Source organism: Sturnus vulgaris, chromosome Z, assembly GCF_052056855.1.
Source record: "Sturnus vulgaris isolate bStuVul1 chromosome Z, bStuVul1.hap1, whole genome shotgun sequence".
In the NCBI taxonomy this organism is placed as follows: Eukaryota; Metazoa; Chordata; class Aves; order Passeriformes; family Sturnidae; genus Sturnus; species Sturnus vulgaris.
The window spans coordinates 70,126,472-70,143,516 of NC_142283.1; the positions used below are offsets into that span (position 1 = coordinate 70,126,472).

The 17,045-nt window shown below is 37.7% G+C and overlaps 1 protein-coding gene across 5 annotated transcripts in view; it reads left to right on the forward strand.

The window, feature by feature from the left end:
• CPLANE1 (ciliogenesis and planar polarity effector complex subunit 1) overlaps positions 1 to 17,045 on the forward strand; it is a 57,689-nt gene that overhangs the window by 15,506 nt on the left and 25,138 nt on the right. For 4 of the 5 annotated variants that reach the window (XR_015799527.1, XR_015799528.1, XR_015799526.1 and 1 more), the window contains 15 exons: positions 476 to 649; positions 3,522 to 3,750; positions 3,984 to 4,117; positions 5,638 to 5,855; positions 6,115 to 6,279; positions 7,319 to 7,457; positions 7,803 to 7,912; positions 8,958 to 9,119; positions 9,290 to 9,398; positions 9,752 to 10,061; positions 10,478 to 11,405; positions 12,582 to 12,745; positions 13,689 to 13,822; positions 14,385 to 14,458; positions 15,288 to 15,356. Coding sequence is in view for 1 of the 5 variants with exons in the window: in XM_088156641.1 (XP_088012767.1) it covers positions 476 to 649; positions 3,522 to 3,750; positions 3,984 to 4,117; positions 5,638 to 5,855; positions 6,115 to 6,279; positions 7,319 to 7,457; positions 7,803 to 7,912; positions 8,958 to 9,119; positions 9,290 to 9,398; positions 9,752 to 10,061; positions 10,478 to 11,405; positions 12,582 to 12,745; positions 13,689 to 13,822; positions 14,385 to 14,458; positions 15,288 to 15,356 (3,119 nt within the window). In the remaining 4 variants the exon portion in view is untranslated. The remainder of the gene's footprint in view (positions 1 to 475; positions 650 to 3,521; positions 3,751 to 3,983; positions 4,118 to 5,637; positions 5,856 to 6,114; positions 6,280 to 7,318; positions 7,458 to 7,802; positions 7,913 to 8,957; positions 9,120 to 9,289; positions 9,399 to 9,751; positions 10,062 to 10,477; positions 11,406 to 12,581; positions 12,746 to 13,688; positions 13,823 to 14,384; positions 14,459 to 15,287; positions 15,357 to 17,045) is intronic. The other variant, XR_015799529.1, reaches the window with a different exon arrangement.

Below are 17,045 nucleotides of genomic sequence, written 5' to 3' on the forward strand. Positions count from 1 at the left end.
GAAAAGCTTTGATAAACAAAAATAAGGGGAAAATTAGGTGATTTGATTTTATATTAATTTAACTTTTTTGTGATATAGCATGAAAAAATAGCAGATTTTAGTTTGGTCATCAGTCCTAATTTGACCATTTTTGCAGATGCTTATGAATTGGGTTTTTTGTTACAAAGTCTAAATCTTAGTGAATTTCTAACCTGAATTTCCAAGTTTGACCAAACATTTTTTTGATTCAATGCAGGTCTAAATTTAGGTACTAAAGACTATCTCCAGTCATTAGAAACCTAGTATATAAGTCTTCTAATATTAGTATAATGTGTAATTAGTTTAAAAGATTAAGTTCTGTAAGTTCTGAAGGCTTGTTAAAGAACTATGTAAGTTTGCTTGTTTTAAAAAATGTTTTATAACCTGTGATTAAATACTTTTAGCATTTAAATTTAAAATAATTTTTCTCATAATGTTATAATTCTATTTTTTTTAGATACCAAGTATTCTCAGCATGAACTATGGATGGTAACCAGCATTCATACTGACACTGCCATGGCTGTGATTCAATCCATGGCACGATTCATGGCTGCTTATTTCACAAAGCAGCTGCTCTATATCTTTCCTCCCCACAATGTTGACATCCTTCATCCACTTCACATCAAACAAGGTATTTCCTACACAAGCAGTTCCAGTTGAATCTTGCAATATTTTTCACATGTATCAATGATGTCTGTTATGCTTTAACTTGATGTTCAAGTTAGCTTTTCAGTGGAGTAGGAGACAGGAAAAAACCATAGGGATGTTGCAAAAAAATTGTAGCTGATACAGTTTTTGTTCCAACAGATAGGATGATATAGGTTGGAAAATACCTGTAAGATCCTTGTGTCCAACCGTTAACATTGCCAAGGCCACCACTAAACCATGTCCCTAAACACCACAGCTACACATCTTTTAAGTACCTACAGGAATGGAGACTCAATCCACCTTCTTGGGCAGCCACATCCAATGCTTGACAACCCTTGTAGGGAAGCAGTTTTTCCTGATACCCAGTCTAAACCTACCCTGGCATAACTTGAAGCCATTTCCTCTTCTATCACTTGGCACTTGGGAGAAAAGATGGATCCCAACCTGGCTACAGCCTGCCTGCCTTCAAGGAGTTGTAGAGTGATAAAGTCTCCTCTGAGCCTCCTTTTCTCATCGCTAAACATCTCCAGGTCCCTCAGTTGCTCCTCACAGGACTTGTGCTCCAGACCCTTCCCCAGCCTTCTCTGGACATGCTCCAGCACCTCAGTGTTTTTCATGTAGTGAGCAGCCCAAAACTGACCCCAGCATTCAAGCTGACTTCAGCACTGCTGAGTACAGAGGGACAATCACTACCCAAGTCCTGCTGGCCACACTATTTCTTGATACAAGGCAGGATGCCCTTGGCCACCTGGGCACACACTGGCTCATGTTCAGCCACTGTCAAGCAGCATGCCCAGGTCCTTTCCCACTGGACAGCTTTCAAGGCTCCCTTCCTCAGCCTGTAGTATAGCTGGGATTTGTTGTGACCTGACGCTTGGCCTTATTAAATACCATACAATTGTTCTCAGCCTGTCAATCTAGAACCCTCTGCAGAGCCTTCCTGCACCCTGTCATAGAAGGAGATCATGTTGGGTCAAGCAGGACCTGCGTTTTTGAATCCCTGCTGGCTGGGCCTGATCCTGGTTGTCCTACACAAGTCTCATGATGGGTCTCAAGATGATCTGTGACTTTCCCCTGCACCACAGTCAGGCTGACAGGTCTGAAGACTCTTCTCCAGCTCTTCCTGTAGATGGGTGTGCCTTTTGCCAACCTCAGGTCAGCTGGAACCTCCCTGGTGAGGCAAGACCATGGGTAATGATGGAAGCTGGCTCAGTTAGTACTTTCTCCAGCTCCCTCCATACCCTTTGATGGATCGCATCTGGCCCAGTAGAATTATGTGTGTCTAAGTGGTGTATCAGGTTGCTGACCATTTTCCCTTAGAGTGGGGTCTTCATTCTGTCCCCATTCCTGTCTTCCTCAGGAAGCCCTTCCAGCTCAGAGGGCTTGTTATTCAGAAAACTGGTCTTACTATTAAAGACTGAGGAAGGGAGGGCATAAAGTACCTCAGCCTTTTTATTATCCATTGTTACGATTTTGCCTAAAGATCTGGCTCTGACTGACTCTGATCCTCCCAGAAGTGAGATAACAGCAATCCTCCCAGAAATGAGATAACAACAGTGCTGAAGTAGTTGAATTGAATCTGTGATGTGGTGTGACCCCAGCTGAAAAGCCAGTGGAAAACATATTTTGGTTATCTGACAGTCAAGGTCTTGCAATCCAAACCCAATGCCTCAGACATCATACTGTCAAAGCAAGTGGGAATGCCAAGTTGATTGGTGTTGAACCCAAGTAGTACTTGTTAGTTTAAGTCCTGCTTCACAGCTTTTTTCTGAGAATTACTGTTTATCACAGTGAGTGATTTCAGAGAGATTCCATTTTAAGATTTTCTTTGTTAGGAAATTTTTATTTTCAGAGCTTCTTTTTCAAGTATTTGTGGGAATAAAGATTTGTTTGGAAATATTTTAGGTGCTCTACCAGTAAGTTGACATTATAATGCCACTTTTTTTTTTACAATATTAACTTATTTTGATTGATTAAGTTTTCTGTAGTGTATTTGAATACATTGAGTATTTTTAATGTTTCTGCACTACAGCATGCACTGGTATCTACTTCTTTCTTATGGTCTTTTGAATGTTTTATTTGGACATCTTTTAAGAGAAAACCTACAAAATAAAACCTTGATTTTAATACTTGATTAGACAAAGATCAATGTTCAAGGTGAGACAAACGGGGTACAATTACATTGTACAAGCTGGATTAGTGTGAATATCTCCTAGGTAATGCCAATGTATGAGCAAAACAGAAACTGTGAGAGAACCAAATAACTTCTTAGAATTTATGTTGATCAATACCTCCTCAGGAGAACCATGAAGCAAAACCTTGAAGAACAAATCTAAATGTAAACAAAGAAGGAGATACTAAATTTATCTGAAGTCTTTCTATATTCGCCTAAAATCAAAGAATCACTGTTCTTTCTCAAAAATGCATTTTAACATTCTGTCTTCTTTAATAAGCAGTGTGTACAAACAATGTGGGTATGTTAGGAAAACTGTAGGAATTTCCATTTATCTCAAGTGTACCTTCTGGTTTATGCTACAGATATGAAGAATATTTGCAAATGGTCCATCAATGTGATTAAGTCTTTAAAGTAAAAAAAAAACAACACAATTTTTTACCTGCTTTCGTATCCTACGTTATACAGCAGGAAAACAGCCTATTCTGAATACCATTGCATGAGCTGCATCTGCTGCTGCAGATGCAGTTCCATGGTGTACCTCTAATAAAAGTAAATTAATAATAAAAGCAATTGTACACTGAAAGTAATCCACAAGCAGCATGAAGAAATGAATTCTATATTATTCATCTGATAGTATGAGTACTTATGTAAACTTTAAAATGTGTTTTTCATGTCACAGACTTCTCTCCTCGTGTCATTCCACTGCAACACTGTTTGGTTAGCAGAGCTGTCAGGGACCAGAACCTTTCATCTGTGTGGACAGCTGAATATGCTCTTGATTTGTTCTTTGTTGGTGGACTCATTCCAGAGGCTGTGTGGTTAGCACACACACTTGGGGACTGGAAGCTGTCTGTTTCAATTGGTCTGGCCTACCAGCTGTATTGTCAGAACTCTGATGACCTCTCAAGGTAAATTTGCAATTGTAATTAGTATACTATACGTTTTTATACAGTTATTTCTATGAAGTTTATTATGTCAAGCCATATGTATTTACTCAGAAATTCATATTCAGATTCCTAGTAGGTGTAGAACTTAAGGTGTTATGATGAGTTATTTTGGCATAGATATTCGTTTAACAGATCTTCATCAGATTATGGATATTACTTTGTAATTCATGAGCAGTTTCTTGTTATACTTTCAGAACGAAAAAACCAGAGTGTCACCTGTCATTAAGCTTATTACCAATGCAGACTTTTCAGGAAAAGTTACGGTCTTTGTTAGGACAGCCGGTAACTTCTGAAACATCAGGACATACTAAATACAAGAAGTTCACAGGTACTTCAAATGAAAAATAATTGTGGTTATTTTTTATGTTATTTGACCACATATTCAGTGTTATACACTGTCTGAGAAAGAAATAATTGCTTTGTTTTCTCCAGTATGTGTGTATTACTGTTACAATATATTCAAGCACTTCAAATTCACGAGTGTGTGTGTTTTGGCTGTGTTCATTCCAGAAATGGAATATATTATCAGTCATGTCTTCTCATTTGTATTGTCCAAACCTTTATTGACTGTATTTAATATTAACTTATTTGGAAGGAAACAGAATCTTCATTACAATAAACAAACAAAATAATGTGTTAACATTATGGGAAGTAGCATCATTTGAAATTAGAACAAGAACAACTTGAAATTTAAACAAGGTGTTTAGTTTTGCCTTTTCCTTTCTGATAAAGTGGATCCCTAGGTCCAGCAGTTAGCAAGGCTGAGAATGTATTCCCAGTAGTAGACAAGCATACACAGCACCTATATATGACTGCCCACACCTACAGACCTGCTCACCACTCACACGGGCAGTACCAACTATCCTGTCACCTTTCCCTCTCCTGTTGGCCAGGGTGAAGGTCTGCATATAGCACAGTGTGTATCACTCCAGTAGCTGGGCCAGTGGCAGGGCCATTAGCAGAGTAGATGGCCAGCAAACCCAGTTGCTGAGTGTCACAGGTTGCTCATGTCTGTCTGTGTGAGCCCCCAAAGCACTAGCCCCTCTCTGCTTTCTGCTATAGGCCGACTCACAAACACACTGTCCGTGCATCCCCACAGCAGCTGGCCTGGAGTATACAGTCCCGTCAGTATATGGGATACAGCAGTGAGCTGCTCTGGGCTCCTCAGCCTGTCCAGGTGCCTGACCTTCAGAGACACACACAAACCGGTGTACACTCTGTAATTCTGGCATATGGTCATGGCTCTCTTGTTCTCCCCTTGTCTTGCTCTTAGAGACATGAAGACACACAAGCAGGTCTCTCAGTTGTCTGTCTGGCTGTTGGCCAGGTCTTCACAGGTCTCTGCAGATACTGTGAGCTCCTAACTTAACTGCTGAAATTCACACTGTTAGCTAGGTCAATCTGTCCTTATTTATATTCTACAGATAATTTACTGGCACAATCTCTGTATTTTATCCTCTTTTTATCCAAAAATATTTCAAATTATTGTCAGTAGGTGGATGTACATACTGATAAAAGAGTTGCTTTAGTCATTATTAACAGTGTACCGGTTTTTGCCTTCTTGGTAAGAATGATTTGCCAGAATGTTATGCCAAGCAAATGCCTGGCTAAAAAGTTCAGTTCTCTACCTAGAAAGGCAATAGGCTTCATGGTAATGGGGCAAAAATTAAAATTTATAATTGAATACTAGTTTTTAAATGTATGAGATGTTATCCTAAAGCAAGTAGATGAGAGCTATCATTGTAATATATGAATGCAAATTCAGACAACATAACCTCATGATGTCAGAATGAAGATCTGTGTATTGATTCAATTAATTTATCCATTTCTGGGCTTCATATTTTATAGATCCCATTGAAGAGGAAGATGCAGATGTTCTTTACAGTTCGATGGAGGAACTACTGAAAGCAGCTGTTATGGCAGATGTTGATATTCTCTCAGAGACATTTCAGCTTTTGATGGATTCTGCCAAGGATCTTTGCAGAAAGTTGTATGGTTTGGTTCCAGTTGGGCTCTGTCTTCCAGCACCACCATTGTACTGTCCTCAACCAGCTTCTCTCAGTGAAGTAAGTGTGTTTCTTGTCTGTTTGTTTGAATGTATTTATGTATCCTTATGAGCTTTATTCTGGTTCCTTTGAGCTCATTTTTCTGTTTTCTTCCATGTCTGCTCATTTACTTCAGTAGCACAGCAGTGAGGAGAAAGTATGTGTACCTCTGTGTTTTTTTCCATAAATTATCTATGCTGTAAAGAAGAAAGGATTAGGACCAGTAACAACATTTAGTTATATGTTCTTCTAATTTTGGGCTTTGTCTTTGCATTTTCAGGAAGACAGCGATGACATTCTGTTAAAAATGGAGAAAGAAGTCCGTCAGAAAGTGTCAGGAGTTCTTCAACGAATTATCTTGCTCTTCCGGGCTGCTCATTGTTCATGCTCTGCAGCACAGTGGTATATTACGCAACTGAAGTGGGCTAGAAAAGTTATGCAGAAAGTAAATATTTAACTTTATATTTTTAACTTGTTTATTTTGTAAATATTACTGATGAGTTTGCAGTTGCAGAAGCATTCAGTCTCACCTTGGCTTTGATGTCATATTTTGTACATGTCATCTTCTAGTTTTACATGTCATGTTCAATTTTTTAGGAAACCAGAAGTTAAAGATATGTGGTATCTAATTCATCAAGTGTTTCCTTTTGGGTGTCTTTCTATACCTACTTGGTAACAAATAAATTAATTTATTTTCCACTGAAAGAAGAAAGCAGACTGTAATTGGGAGTTATAGCTGTTATCTGGAAATAGACTCCAAATCACTTAGGGTTGAGTATGTAATAGAGAAGGTAATGCTCACTTCAGGTAAAGGGATCATCTTAGTGCACAGAACTTCTAAGATCTCATTTTACTTTTATGCAATTTGTTTGCACAGAAACAAGTTCATAATAAATTGATTGAAAGTTTTTGTGTAAAATCAATCTTTTCTTAGGTCATTGTAACATAGACACTTAAGGAAGGTTGAGTTGAGAAGGGTGTGTGTGTGGCTCTCCCTTCATGCAATCCCCCTGCAGCAGCATTAATGCAGTGATTGAGATCAGGAACTGATCTGACTGAAAAGTATTTACTTTTGCATGGTCACATGGCTTGTGTTGGCATGGGGAGCTGGTCAGATGTACCAACTGAAACTGGAGGCAAAGCTAGTCAGCCGTGGTGACAGCAGCCTGGAGTGTGTTGAATCAGTCTGGTTTCTTGATTGTGATCTTAGTTGTTCTTACACTTTGTGTTACTCTTGTATTTCATAGTAATCATGAATACCATTCAAAGAAAAGCATTTTTTTGCCATAGCTCATATTAAACATATTCGTTTCAATAAATTTTCAGAATAGTGAGTTGAAGAAAATGGAAAGCAAGCTTCAAGGAGTTTTACTGATCTTGGCAGTATTGTAATAACTGAGAGGTTGTGCATTTAACAGTGATACATGTAAAATGTTAGCTGTTTTTTATTTCTGTTTTGATTGTTTATTTACCTGTTTTTATAGATTCGAATGAAAGGTTCTCTTCCTTTGCTGAGTCCATTCCCAGAGACTTTGCTTCGTTACTGCAGTTTCCACACCGTTCTCTATGGATCTAGATCTTCTGCAGCCCATCAGCTTGATGACATTACCTGTAAAATTTTAGGTCTGTGTGCAGTAACATAAAATAATTTAGAGCTAGAAAAAAGAACACCAGTAAAAATCCACAGGTGGAAAATAAGCTCTTTCTAGCTTGAAATAGCATATTGCAATATGTCAGGGGCACATTTCATTTCCACCTTTTATGTTAGTTATCCAAACTCTTATTCTAAAATGTGCTGTTCTGGATTGGGGGTGGGGGGGTCATGTTACAGACCTGACAGATGTGAAAGAACATGAACACTAAGTGAGACTAAGGAGCTGTAGCTCCAGAGCAATACTGAAAAATCTCAGGCTGCTCTATTTAATGTATTTAAATAGAATCTCACCATACTGCATATTTGTATTGTAGGTTGGTTCAGAGAGTTCTGTGCATTGTGTTGGATGTTTCACGTTCGTGAAAAATTATCTGACAGCTGTAGGCGGTACCAAACTGCAAGGGAAAATGTTAACAATATCAAGGTAATTGTATTACTAATATAATAGAGATACATCTTAATTTCATGACACCATGAGAATTCTAAAGATCTGCTGTATATTTCTGCGAGAACTTCTGTTTGCATAACAGAACAAAATGAGCACAGTGTTTGCAATGTAAATTATGTATTTGATTCTATGGGGTAGTGTGCTGTGCATGTGATCTCCATACAGTACTTCTGACAATATTTCTGTTAGGCTTTTGCTTTGTATTTGAGTCAGAAGAGCTGCGAGGAAAGCACTAGCTTCTACTCTTGTTGACCTAAGAATTTACCTTCTGGTTTGGCTTTTTTTCCCCATTAGATCAAGATATTTTGAGTATTTTCTGAGTAGTATATACTTAGAGCACCAAAAATTGGATTTATGATGTGTTAAATATATATGGTTGTCAGAAAGAGTAATGAAAAAAGTTAAAATTTAATCATGTTTTCTCTATTTATGCCTTCATCAATTGATGTCAGAGGTCCAGGAAGAAAAAGAAAGAAACTACTAGCGTATTTGTTATGCATTCTGTAACATGTCCGAAATTTTTCTTCACCAGAAAAACCAAGTTTCAAATAAAAAAGATGGCACTGTTTCAAATGGTAGAATACTCTGATTTTTCTGTACTTTGTGTGACAGTGACAAATGAGATAGAAAATAAAGTTCAAAATAAACCAATCCATCCTCTTGCAATGCTTAATTATCGTGCTCACAGGAAAGAATTTATGATCAATCACCTTAAGTCAAAGTAGAATTGCTTACTTCACAGTTTAGGCAAATCCTCAAGTTTTATTTGTGACTGTAAACAAATTCTTCAGCAGAGTGCTAATGGAATAATTTCCTAAGCTGGTTTTAAAAAGCCCTTTTTTTCCCCTCTTTTTTTTTTTTTGGTATATGTTATGACCCATTACAACGTTGATCTGTTTCCTGTCCTCATACGCTACTCTGCTTGGCAGGTAAGTTAGAGAAGCATTACTATTTACAATGTATGAATAATTTTGCTGAAATATATTGTTCTACTAATTAATGTTTCTGGTGGTTTTTTTAGGATCTGAATAAGAACGGATATGATGCCTACACAGTTGAGCGTTGTCTGAATGCGGTGGAGTGGGCTTGTCGAATGCTTCCTTTCTGCAGATTCATGAATGCTGAAGAATTAGTTCAAGATGTAATTTTGAGTCTGCTTGGAGAATTGCCACCAGTAAAAAAGGTAAAAGACCTTAAAACTAGAATAAAAGCAATAGAGATTATCACAAGTATTTCTCCTCCTTGGAAAACTTACTAGTTGGATTTTCTTGTGGTGTAGGTTCTTGGTGAAAAGACACCTACTTGATAATAAATGATAGGTACTGGAAAAAATGCTTTTCTCTCTGTATGTAGGTTGCAGAGATTTTTGTAAAGGCATTTCCTAATCCTGAAGATATAAGAGTTTCACTAAGAGATAAATATCATGGACTTCAGCAGCGACTCAGACATAGTACTGTTAAAGGTAATGTTCATTATTATTTAGGAAGTTTTAAAAAAGCTGTGGTTTTTATCCTCCTTATCAGCTTGTGACAATACTTTCTTTCATACCCCATGCAAAACAATTATTGTAGTTTTCAGTTGGACAACTTCGAGTTCTGTGACAAATTCTGTGTTTTCTTTCTGGTACATCTATACCAGTCACAGGGTATCATGGCTTTCAAAGTGTTGATGTTTCTTCACTTTATCAAAGTTTTTTGTTAAATTTATAAATGGCTCTAATTTATTATTTTAATTGAAATCTAATTCATGTCTCAATTTGACAGACTTACTTAAAACTGAAGATTAAGATTGAAGACTTGTTTTTCTTTCTTTCAGGAGATCCTGAAAGTGAAGAAATTATGTCTGTTGTTATACAGGCTGCTGAAGAAGTGAGGAAGAAGGCCTTGAGACGTGTAGTAAAGAACATAGGCCCTATAGAAATTAATATATGGGAGCCAGTAGAAGAGGGAGCATCAAATGATGAGGAACACTGTTATGACAGATTCTCACTAGGCACTAGTCTAAGCACAAGCACACTTACTGATTTTGGGAATCCTCAGTTATATAGTGATGCAGACACAGCAGACACACTTTCTGATGCTTTGCATACTGAAGAAACAAGAGCTCAAACACCTTCATTCCCAAGGTATGAAAAAACTGCAGCAGAAAGCTTTTGATTTAAATTAGGGGAAAAAGAAAAAAAGAGTTTCCTCCTGCTTATCAAGTAATCTCTTCACCAAACAGGTTAATTGTCACTATGAGAGATTTATCAAGTGAAAAATTTCCCAAATCTTAGAACAGACAACGTTATATCAGTTAGTATGTGACTAATATATTATTGAAGTGTAAATTACTATCAGCTATGCCTACATTCGTGTGTGTTAATGCCTAGTTTCTGTGGATTTTGAATTTGATTCATTTGCCACCTATACATTGTAGTAATGTAAATTTGGGTTTGTTGGCTGTTTTTAACTTCAGTGGAAGATAAGGAATTAATGTTGCATGTAATTCTTCTTAAAATGCATTTGAGTATTAATAGTTCTTACATTTATTTTCTTACAGGGAAAACGAACTCCAACAACAAAGGGAAATAGGTAGCAAAAATACCACACACAAGATAAAAGCTCCTAACTATAAAACAAAACACAAAGACAAAGCATGCAGGAGAGTCATTCTTAATCAATGTAATTTCCCTGTAGTAGGTGCATGGGAATTTGAACGTGATGATGATGAATATGTTAGATTTTTAGAACTCTTTCTGAGTTATGTTCTTGAGAGAGATCTGATAAAGAACAGTGACCTTGGAATTCCATTTCTCACTAGCTTTTCTGGGCTGCTTCAAGAGCATGAATTGAACTCACTCTTTTTTGATGTTCACACAACACTAAAACGTCGACAAAACAAAACTAGAAGTCAAAGTGTTTTTAGAGCCGGGTCTTGCTATACTGTCACCCTGGCGTCTTGTGATCCTGAAAAAGTGTCTGCCTGTAATGAAAACAAAAATATTTTGGAAAAACCAACAGTTGTTCAGTCTGTTGAACAGGTCACAGAACCTTCTGTGCATAATCTAGCAAAAGGACTTAAAGAAGGCTTATTTGGTTTAAAATACAAGTCAATATACAGAGCTCAGACTGACAATCTGACTGTTGCACTAACAAGCCAGGCCTTTCCTAACCATACTTCCTCTACCCTGCAAACTGAGGCAATTTCTAAATATATTTACAAAACTCTTGATGTAGTTGGTATTGTACCAGCAGAAGAACTGCCTATAGAATTGATGGGCAAATTGAGTAATATTTCAAAATTGCTGGAGTGGATGATCAGGTGGTCAGATAAAAGACTGCTCTGTGGTTCCAATAAACGAGATTCCTTAGAAGAGACTCTCCCAATGCTACATGTGAAAACATCATCGGCAGCTGTCCTTACATCTTTTTGGTTGCTAGAACAGTTACACGGAGACAGATCTCAAACAAAGAGCCTAAAATGTAAGGTAAGAAAAAGGATGGGACAAGTGTCAGTGAAATGTGTCAGTGACTTATGCCAGTAAGGAAAAATCACATACATGTTTTACCTCATAGCTATATTCTCAGTAAAACATGGAATATTGACTAATAGCCTTTCTTTTAAGAGTTGCTAAGAAAATATAAAAATTCCAGAAATACTGAAACTCTGTCAGTAGAAATACTTGAGTTGGAGATGCAAGTTCTCTTTGGAAGTTCAAAATATAGGTAATTGATCCAGATACCACATTTTTTTGCGTGAATTTCTGTAAATTTCTCCACTATGTCTAGTTTTAGACATCATCTTTGAAAAAATGTACTACTGGATATAGAATATGTTAAAGCAAGACAAAGAATAAAGAAAGAGTTCCTCTCGCAAGAGTTTAAGTTCATTTGTCTTTGAGGACAGTGCAGATACAGTCTGACCGGAGTATTTTAATTGGTTAGAGACCACTGAAAAATGACTAGCACTGTTACAGAGATTTGGAATATATGTGTGAATATGAAGGAAGAGATTTGCCAGACGAATCTGGTACGTATTACTTTAGTTTATACTTCAGAGACAACTGGATTGTTTAGCTTCTTTAATTAAAAGTACATAGAGTCAGAGAATATATTAAAGGCTTTGACGGAAGAGGGTTGTGGGACTTCTTTTGAGAAGGCTTTTCTCCAATTTAAAAAGAGATTTTCCTTTTACTTTTGATTTGTATTTTCTGGGTTTTTGACAATAATTTTATTTACAACTTACAAGTTCTATGCATGCATCTAACCACAACATTATGTGTGTCTTTCTGCCTTTCATAATGTTTTCAGTGGTAATTTGAGAGTTCTGTATTGTCTGGATAAGGCCAAATCTTACTCTATATATTTGTCTTGATTGTATTGTCATATAGTGGCTTTGACAATTCGCACTTAGTTGATACTGAGAAATCTTTTTATATTTTCTTTGAGTAATTCAGAGGACCATTCCTTCACTTAATGCAAAAAGGGGGGAAACTCATGTTTCACAGCCACTGTAAATCCAGGATTTCTTGGCTCTGTAATAAAGAAAAGGATATGAATTAAGCATAATCATTCTATATGAAAGCATTGTACTTTTTTTTTTAAAGTATCTGGTATCTTTTTTTAAACTAGTGAATTTTGATTGTCATTATTTTTATTAATAGCATCCAGATGATCAATGTCTGGAAGAAATTGCATCTCTATCTGAAGCCCAGTCTAAAAGAGAGGAAGAAAGCAGTATGGATGAAGGCTCTTCCACAGTGGCCAGTTCTCCTCTTGATGTCCAGATTATACAAATCTATGATAATCTTTGTGAAAGTGATTTGGGGTAACTTTTTTTATAACCTAAGAATTCGAGTTGGTCATAATTCCTCTACTGAGCAGTGTGTAGAGATATACTGTTATTGTGTGTTATATACATGTTAAATTTTGTGTGAAAAGTTAAACTTGGGCATATTGATTACAGCTGCATGAGGCAAATTAAATATTCTCTATCAGCACATGTACATTAGGTGGAAAATAATGTAGCTTTTGCATATTAAGTGAATTGTACATGGTTTATAAACTTAGTGATGTGGAAACAGAATCTAGATTTCCACTATAATGGGTGTCATGGTTTTCTCAAAGAATTTAGGTAACTTCCCCTCTCTTCTTTAATTTTATTTGATTTGAGTGGATCTCTAATCTAGCTATGTTCATATGTGTCTATATATGTTATATATGTTATATGTCAGAAAAACAGATGGAATAAGCAGTAAGTATTTTATTTGTTAATATCTTGCACTGTCCTGAAGATAAACAATCCTTAATCTGAATTCCTCTATGGCATTTCATCTTATGTTGCAATAAAGAAAAAAATAGATCTCTAATATTAGAATATATAGAGAGAGTGAGTAACATAGATCTCTAGTTCTAGTATCCTGAAAATAATCTCTAGTATGTTGAGACATGATTGTATGTCTTATCTGAGTTTTCCTGTGAGGGAGATAAATAAGGCCTGAACCAGATGATTTTGAAGGCATAGCACAGTCTGGAAACAGCCTATCTGAAAGAGTGTACCATTAATCATACTAAAATATCACAGCTAGGCAAAAAAAAAAAAAAATAAATTAAGCTTGGTTTAAGTCAAAGTCTGAGAGAAAACCTGTATGGATATCGATCATATCACAACACTGTTTATTTTACAGTTAGGCACTAGCCTGCAGTCTGAAAGGAACAGGATACTTGAAATACTTACGTTGTTAATTATAATTTCTAATTCCTATCACCAGAATGTCTGCAAAGTCAAAATATTTTTATAAGAAGGAAATGAATCATGGAAATAATTCTGTGCCTCGTATAACTGAAGACCTGAATAAAGTGGGACAATTTGTTGAGCAGGAATTGGATGTAACATCAGAACAAGGTTTGTTTTAATAGTGTGTCCTTTTACTATGGTCTAACATATAAAGCAGTAGGAGATTTGCATGAATACGATTTTAAGTCCCTCTGTTTATTTAATAAAAAAAATGAGAATGTCTTCATTGTTCTATTGAAGTTACTTTATACAGTTTGTATTATAATTAAATTATTAAAAAATAATTTATCAAGACTTTCCGATCACTTTTTCACTATGTCACTTTTTCTATAGAGATAGAACAATGTATGTTAACATGTTCTGTTCTCTCATATGCTTTCATTCCAGAAACATTCACACAACTGTGCAAAACAATTGGCAAATTTTAAGAGCTGAGTATGCATAAATTATATTCATACCCTTTACATAAGCTGGAAATTTTTTTACCTCTTTCTTTGAGTGCATGCATCAACACTAGTAAGAACACAAATTTTGACTTTGCTGAAATAACTCTGAACTAACTCCACATTAGTGAAAGGGTGGATTCATGTGACCTGCTGTCAGAAATCATGTAACAGTACTATAATCTGTGTAGTTTTCTAATTTAGAGTAATTTTTGTTTATTTTGTAGAGTTCTTTGAGGAGCCCTATGAAACTTCAAAGAGCTCGGATAGCTCTGTCAAGATCAGACCTCAAAGAGAACAGGCAAGTTACCATAGAATCATTAGAGATCATAGAAACATTTGGGTTTGGAACGGACCTTAAAGATCATCTCGTTCCAGACTCTCTGCTATGGGTAGGGACACCTTTCATTAGACCAGATTATCCAGGGCCCTATCTAACCTGGTCTTGAACACTTCATAGGTGGGATATCCACAGCTTCTCTAAGTAACCTGTTCCAGTGCTTCATCTCCTCACAGTAAATAATTATTGCCTAAATCTAATCTAAACTCACTCTTTTTCAGTCTGAAGTAATTCCCCCCTCTCCTGTTACTATGTGCTCTTGTAAAAAGTCCATCTCCAGCTTTCCTGTAAGCTCATTTAGGTACTGAAAGACTGCTCTGAGGTCTCCCTAGAGCTTTCTTTTCTTTATGCTGAACAACTCCAACTCTGTCAGCCTTTCCTCATGGGAAAGGTGCTCCTTGCTCCTGAGCATCCTTTGTTCTGGACTTGCTTTAGCAGGTCCGTGTCCTTATGTTGGGGGACACAGAGCTGAACACAATGCTCCAGTGAGTCTTCTGAGGACAGAATAGAGGGGAGAATTGTCTCCCTCAAAATGCTAGCTGTGCTGCTTTCGATGCAGCCCAGGATACATTTGGCTTGGACAATCTCTCAGTATTCCTTACCTTGTCCTTGTTTTGACCCTCTGTAGGCTTCATTTTTGTGTTTGACTTTGTGTGGGAACTTCTTGTTCATCCATGCAAGCCTCCCGACATTTTTGCCTAACTTCCTCTGTTGGGATGCATCCCTCCTGAGGTTGGAGGAGGTGATTCTTGAATATTAACGAGCTTTCATGTGCCACTCTTCCTTCTAGGACGCTATTCCATGGGACTCTGCCAAGGAGATCCCTGAAGAGGCCAAAGTCTGCTCTCCTGAAGTGAAGGTCAGTGAGCTTTCTGTATACCTTCCTCACTGCCCTGAGGAACTCAAACTCCACCATTTCATGATTGCTGCAGCTAAGGCTGCCCTTGAGCTTCACATTCCCCATCAGCTCATCCATGTTGGTCAGAAAGAGGTCTACCATAGTACCTCTCCTCACTGGCTGTTCTGTCACATGTGGAAGGAAGTTATCATCAGTGCTTTCCAGAACATCCAGGATTGCCTGTGCCCTGCTGTGTTGCCCTTCCAACAGATACTAGGATGGTTGATGTTCCCTGTGAGGACCAGGGCTTGCAAACATGAGGTTATTCTTATCTGCAAATAGAGGACCTCATCGGCTTCATATTCCTAGTTGGGCAGCCTTTTATCAGACCCCCACTGTACTGTCACCTGTCCCTGTCCTTCGTGAGCCATATAAACTCTTGGTCAACTCCTCATCCATCCCCAGGCAGAGCTCCATGCACTCCAGCTAGTCACTGACATAGAGGGTGACACCCACTCCTCGTCTCCTCTGCCTGGCCTTTTTAAGAGCCTGCATCCATCCATCCCAACACTCCAGTCATCAGAATCATGATACCATGTCTGCAATGCCAGTAAGATTGTACCTGGCAGATGTATCCAGCTCTTTTATTCCCCGTGCTTGCATTAGAGGCCCTCGATGAAGCTGAGTTACTCACAGGAGTAGTTGTAATTCCTTTCTGCAGCTCTTCAGGTGCTCTGTTGACATAATGCAGTTCCTCTCCAGGCATCTCTTTCTGACTCTGGAAAAAATTTCCCCTCCCTGGCAATTTTAGTTTAAGCCCTCTTCCCTCTTGCCAAGATTATGACTGAAGGAGCTCTTCCCCTTCTCTGATAGATGAACCACATTAGCAGACCAGGTTCTCAAAGCAAGTGCCATGGCTTAAGAAGCCATACCCCTGGCTGTGGCACCAGTCCTTTAACCAGTTTTTGACTCACCAGATTCAAACCCTTTCAAACCCTTTCCTTCTGACTGAGAGGATTGACTGTGCACTCCAGAGCCCTCACTGCCACTCCCTTCTCAGCCTGCTCATGGATGTGTCACCCGTGTGAAACAACTATAGTGGCTAATAGTGGGCTGTACAGGGCTTGGCTGTCTCTCAGAGACATCCCTGACAGGAGCCCTAGGGAAGCAGCACCTCTCTAGAGAGTGTTGGGGTCGGCATGTGGTTGCCTTGTTACCTCTCAGGAGAGAGTTGCCTCCTACTTGCATCCATCAGTGTTCTGTAGTTGTGCTGGTTGTAACACAAGGAGCAGCTCTGGCTGCCTTACTCAGCTCCAGCATTTCTCCTGACGTGACAGGATCTTACATGGAAGCATTGAATTGTTATGAACACTGTTTTCAAAGTATCCTGAATTCATCAATACATTTGTGAACTTGAGGGTTAAATTGCTTATGGGTGGTGAATCTTCTTCATTGCTAATAACAAAAGTAACGATTAAAAGGTAGTAAAGTGAGATCTGTTCGGAGCACTTTTAAAAATGTGTGTATGCTTTCATATATATATATAGTAGATGTAATTATATATACATAAATTTGAAATGATTTTTTGAGAAATTAACTGTATCAAGATGTTTATTTTGCTTCTGTCTGAAAATTCAGTCTGGATTTATAAATGGACCTTTTTTCATGCATCATTTTTGGTCATAGGTATCTTTTCTTTGAAAGTGGCTA